The sequence below is a fragment of the Rhagoletis zephyria genome, unplaced genomic scaffold, assembly GCF_001687245.7.
Source record: "Rhagoletis zephyria isolate East Lansing unplaced genomic scaffold, Rhagoletis_zephyria_1.1 Rzeph_scaffold_01754, whole genome shotgun sequence".
NCBI lineage: Eukaryota > Metazoa > Arthropoda > Insecta > Diptera > Tephritidae > Rhagoletis > Rhagoletis zephyria.
In genome coordinates, this window is record NW_016158838.1 from 13,711 (window position 1) to 19,999 (window position 6,289).

A 6,289-nucleotide genomic window follows, 5' to 3' on the forward strand; every position below is an offset into this window, starting at 1 on the left:
CCATGTTGTTACGTCTTTATGCATTTCAGGTGACGATACATACATATGTACATATAGTATTCGAATTTTCACATTGGACACTAACTTAAAAGCGGCTGAGCGTTGGGTGCGTTCGATTTTATGAATGAAACACAACACGGTTGCAATGAAAAGCTCGCAATTGTTGTGCTCCTGAGAGCACTCTCGCACACTCTCCTCGAATAACATAGAGGATAGCCCAACTTTCGGGCGAAAGGACATGCTCATTCTTTATTGATTTTCATACGGATAAGTTAAATAACAAGTCAAAGCAATGCATCCGTGAATAAGGCAGGTTTACTTAAAGTGGGGAGTCCGAATCGAGTAGTTCAGGCCAATGTGAAAGTAAAGGGCTAATCAAATGAAACTTTTGATTAAACAATTCCCCTAATGCACTAGGATGTTATGTAAAATAATAAAAAAACGCAAAGGATCTGAAAAGTGCTTAATTGTGTAACACCTAATCGAAATGTGTTAGCGGTGAAAAATATTACTTTACATATGTACATAGATATACAAAATTTGCGAAAAATTAATAAAAAAATAGAGGTCAAATGGGAAGCATTGATTTTACAAGTCACATAATATTCGATTCACCTTTTCACCAAGTTATTTGTTAAAATATAGAAATAATATAAATATGTTTGAGTGTGTAAAAGAAAATTTAGTCCTCATAATCGGCAAAATGTGTGGCCCAAAATATACGAGATGGTGAACCATTGTACGCCTTCAGAGGGGTGCTCCTGAAAGCAAGTGATTGCTGCTCACATACCTACATACCAATTTAATAACTCACTTTGAGTATCGGAATTTTATGTACAATACGAGAATGTAGAAAGTGCTAAAAGTGTTTTTCTCCGTGTCCTACAAACTTTGTGCAAGCGTATGTGAGTGCGGAGGCTTGAAGGAAAATAAAGCAATATGATTTGCGAGCGTATATAATTCATAAAATACATACATACAAATGTATGTATGAGTACATACAAATGTACATGTCATAACACATACTATAACCTAGCGAGTATGTGCATGTGATGTTCGCTATGACGAAGAAAGTGAATGTGCATCACTCACATTCAATGAAAATGAAAACAATTACATAATCAAATAAGAATATCTAACATAGCGAATGTAATTCCGTAAAGAGTTTGAATAAAAAGAAATTCATGTACCTGCACTAATGAAATAAGAAATAAGAGCTGCATACATAATTTAAACACAAAAGGATCATGAAAATGAAAAATCTATATTAAAATTATATATATTTCTAATTAAATAATTATTTTTAAAGCACTGGTGGAACTAAAAATTCGATTGCTTTTTCTGAAAACATAATCTAGTGCGGTGCTTAATGAAAGTGTATGTAATCGTGGGTAGAAATTTGTGATAAACAGGGAATTTGCCAACAACACACATTATATAATAATTACTGCGCGAATCACACCACGTTTCTAATAACGGCATAAATGAATATACCCTTCACCAAACATACGTGGTTCTGTTTTTATTTCTTTACAAAACTTAAACAGCATTACTAGTACATAAATAGAAAATTAATAGAAAATAAATTACAAATTACTATAATTTGACTCCAATTTTGAAAACTAAGCAAATATATTCATACAAATAAGCAAAACTTATTACGTATGTACATATATTCAATTAAAATTAATAGAAAGTACGCCGATTTTTTCAACTGAACTAGTATATACATACATAAATACTAAGTGCTACTGTAGTTACTAGCGACATCGATACTCAAACCCTGCCTACTTATTTATTATTACAACATATGTATGTACTACATCCCATAGAAGTTAAAGTGCTATTGTACCTACACATCTATTACGAGTATAAAAATACATACATACGTATATAGTAACGTAAGAAATCTACACTAGTACGTCCTTTTTACATTAGTATTTCGTACTGTACCCACCAAATCCACAAACAACAGCAACGACAACTTCTTTTATCAAATATCCTACCAAATATCTATGCGGAATGCACTTCAAATGCAGAGGTGCAAAGTTGAATGAAATTAGTTGCAACAACCACCCAGCCACCAGCCACCCACCCACCACCTTTCAACTAAAGGACACTCAACAGAACTGAACTCCTGCATAGCCATACATACATATGAATGTGCGTATATTTATAGTGGAAGCAGATGTATGAATGCACACATGTTTTGTTCAATAAATACATGAATCCATACATATGGACATTCTTATAAGTGAAGCATAAGAAAGATGTACGCACAGGAGCCAGTGTAGTAAAAGTGAGGATGTCAAAAACTTTCACCGTCGACGATATATGTAAATAAAATAAAACGAGCAGAGACAACCAGTGAAAAGTATGGTGACAGACAGTACTCGTAGTGTGTTCCCGTAGACAGAGCGTTCACACAGCATTTTATGCGTGGAGAAAATGCACGTAAAACACACTCAGCGCAGAGTTAGTGGGCCTGGAGCATTTGGAACATCAAATAATCAATGGTAGGATCATAACAGATTTTGTTTATAAAAGTTACTCGTCCTTTATGTTTATGCATTTTATATGAATCGTTTTCGTTTCACACACTTACACACACATACGAAACAGTATGAAATATGCACCAATCATTTCATAAATAAATGGCGAAACATACGAGTATATAAAAAAAAGTGCATACTATCATTTTAAATGCGGGGCAGTGATCGGACTTCTGTGTGGTAGAATCTGGGAAAAAATGTGGTAGATTTCAAAAAAACGTGGTACATCTCTGGGTTTGGATCAAACTTTGTACAAAAATTAAAAAAATTCTGCAAGGTTTCACCTAAATTGCAAACTTTTTAATTAGACTCTATAAAAATCTAATTTTAGTATAATAAAGTGGAAGATTGAAGTTGCTAAAAATTGCGTTAAATTTTGGCAATTCTTTTCCTTGACAGTGTAAAGCAGTTCCTTCTATATCAATATATTTTTCGAAGATATTTTAATAAATTTCTGCAACCTTGTGGAGTGCCGCCAGCTTTTCTTTTTATCACATCACGAAGTAGCGAGCAAATGTGGCACGTTCCAGAAACAGCTAATTGGGATTTGCCGATTTTCACAATTTTCAAGTAAAAGTAAACAACGCCTCAGAAACCTTTCATGCACTTAAATTTGCTAATACTTTCACAAAACTCGCCGGTTTTTAACATTTTCGCTATTAATTCTTTTTATAAATCACATATTTTGCAATTTAACACAATAAAACGGCGTTTCCTAACGAAAAATGTATTACTGAGAAAATTTACTATTTTACAGTTTATTTAATCCTCACATTCGGCTTTGTTTACTTTTACTTGAACAATTTCATCGTCGCCGGGAATGAAGAATATTGCATTATATCATTCTTGTTACCATATCGTGTAAAATTAAGAAAATTATGTCAAGCAAAAATAAAACTACTCAAAAACGCGAATGTGTGGTAGATTTCAGACCCTGAGTGGTAAATGTGGTAGATGCTCATAAAAGTGGCAGATCTACCACAATGTGGTAGAAGTCCGATCACTGATGCGGGGTGGGGGCTAGTTAACCGCATGCCTATCTCTACATGTCTTTGAACCAATTTGATTCTCTGGCGAAGCCTAGCAATCCTTCCAGTGGAGTTTTGCCCAAGGTATCCTGGCTCTCGAAGGCTCTTGAGGCATTCCCCCGGAGTGCTGGACCCTCACAAAGGAAGTGTTGGACGGATTCTACCTCCTCCTCATCTCTACAGCATATACAGAAATCGTTATGCGGTGCTCCGAACCTGACTGTCATATCGCACACCGTCTTCAAAAGAGTCACAACTCAAAATTTGGCATTTTTCAGCAAAAGCTGGAGAAAATTTTTGTAATAATTTGTTAAAAAAACGTAAGGTAAAGTCGCCCTTGCCGATATGATTATTATGTGCTAAGAAATAGTTTTTCACGTTTTCTGAGAAACGTATTATTCTGAATGGTGACTCTTTTGAAGACGGTGTGCGATATGGTCAATGGTCCAGTGTTCCGTTAGTATTCCTGTTAAAAGCCTAAGGTTTGGTTTTGAAAGTCTTAATAAACTACTTGTTCCTAGTTCGTCAATCCGTGGCCAGAGCAAGCGCGATACCATGTAGATGTGTAGATTTCGTCACAATTCGTTAAGCACGGGTTCCACATCATAAGAGATAAAACGCCTACCACGTTCAAAAAGGGTGCCAGCGCATATTCTTTATGGTTTAGTGCTTTTTCTATACTTCCGGCAACCTCGTGCAGGGCTGTTTCAACCGACCTACCGACCTTAGCGGTGGGCATGATGGGTCTCGCTGAAGTTCTCAGGAGTAAGGCGTTGCGTGGTCTGCGGACTTAGAATCTTATCCATTATTTTGAGGATAAATGATGAAACGCTGATGGGTGTAAAGTCTTTAGCGATACTGTGACCCGTCTTCCCTGCTTTGGGAATGCAGACCACTCTTACCTCCCTCCAGGGCTTTAGAATATAGCTAAGGAGGAAACTCGCCGTATAGATGGTTCTTAGCCAGGGAGTTACCGTGGCACTTTCTCGTTGTAGCATGGCGGGAAATATTCCATCTGGACCCGTAGATTTGTAGTGTAGCAGTGATCATTTCGTCAACTGGACTACCTTGCCTATGGGTTATAGGGTGTGCTAGTGCAGGGGTAACTGTGTCCCTTGCGTTGCCGCACCCAGGGAAGGGAACGTCCATCAGGTGTTCTAGTCTTTCAAGGCTGAATCCGGTGTGCCTTCCTCCTGGCTTTTCCAGAAAACCGGGAGGAGCAACGTTTTTTGAGGGGCACCTTCTTAATCGAGCGGTTTTAATTTTCGTTTCAAGGTCCTCACAGAATTTCGACCACGATACCTTCTTTATCTCTTTCTTGGACACATTGAAGTTGCGACGTTATTCTTCCCAATCCTCCACGTCCTTAGTGAACTTCGCTCTATTGAAGGCCTTACTAGTTGCCTTAGTTCCACCGTCCACCACCTTGTGTGTCACCTGGGAGGTTTGTTCTCGGGACAGGTGGCTACGTAACATTCGTTGAGAGATTTCTTTAGACAGAGGACTGCTCCCTCCATTTGGACCGCTGAAGCTTGCTTCACCGTGTACGGGGGGCGCATTCGAGATATAAACTGGCTTTTATACCTACTGTCAGGTGAGAATTGTCCTGCCGCCCAATGTGGGTCAGACGCGGACCAGAGAGCCGCCCTACTGCGGAACAGACGCTTCTGGATTTGTCGGTCATCAAGTTTGTGTCGTCCTGAGCGTACATCGATGCGCGTCTCATGCAGTCCGGGTCCAGTCCAACTACGGGAGCTCAGCCTTGAGCAAGGATATACCACCTAGCACCGGTCGACAGAGCGCGTTAGTGATAACAGGGACCATCAAGCCTTGGCGGGCAGTGAGGGAGGTTGTCTTTTGGGAAGGATAGGTTATAGATTCACTTCGCTCCCTCATTAGATCCCCAGAATAACCATAGATTATGATCAATTTTAACTCATAAGTATGTTTTTAAAGTCGAATTCTGAAAGTAATTTATGATAAGATGAGTTGGTTTAGAAATATGTAAAAAAATACAGATTTACAACAATGATATTCCATATCGTGTCGTTTCTGCGTTAACCCGTATCTAAATTTTTTGGGAAAACTAATATTGCCACTCATAACCTTATACAGTTTAAGCGACCCACTGTTTGAAAATATAACAAAAACTTAATGTGGGTGCTCACTAGTGTTAGTAGAACCAGACATATTAAGCAACAAGTAAGACCAGAGCTGCCGAAGGCTCCATATCTTTTATGAACATCTGAAAATTTTAATAGATTACTGCATTTGTAAAAATTTATATATTCACAGCATACATAGATAGAGGAGACACATATAAAAAAAATCATATCTAAACAACCAGAGGTATGGAAGATATACCTTATATAGCACCAATCTAAATGATCGATATGTAAACCGGTAACACATTTTAATGGGTTTAGCTTCCTAAATAAAGGAGATATATCGCAAAAACTGGTATCTGAACAATCAGTGGTATAAGAGTTAAAGCTTATACAGCATAGATTTTGATGATTTTCTCAGTAGACTTTCTATTATTATTTATAAAATAGTTTATGAAATTTATCGGTTTTAGCTGTCCAAGCTGTATGAGCTTTACAACGATATAGACATAGTGCAGCGAATTAAAATTCAGCGGCGCCGCTGGCTTGGCCATGCCGTTCGAATGGACAGAAACGCTCCTGCTCTGAAAATATTCAACGCGGG

The 6,289-nt window shown here is 37.8% G+C and overlaps 1 protein-coding gene across 3 annotated transcripts in view; it reads left to right on the forward strand.

Annotated features, from left to right (window-relative positions):
* The first annotated feature begins 271 nt into the window (after positions 1 to 271).
* LOC108365043 (uncharacterized protein DDB_G0283357-like) overlaps positions 272 to 6,289 on the forward strand; it is a 57,768-nt gene continuing 51,750 nt past the window's right edge. The window contains exons 1-2 of one of the 3 annotated variants that reach the window (XM_017618966.1): positions 272 to 905; positions 1,758 to 2,516. In XM_017618966.1, the coding sequence (XP_017474455.1) occupies positions 2,449 to 2,516 (68 nt within the window). In that variant the 5' untranslated portion in view covers positions 272 to 905; positions 1,758 to 2,448. Of the gene's footprint in view, positions 2,517 to 6,289 lie in introns of all 3 variants that reach the window. The other 2 variants (XM_017618967.1, XM_017618965.1) reach the window with 2 other exon arrangements.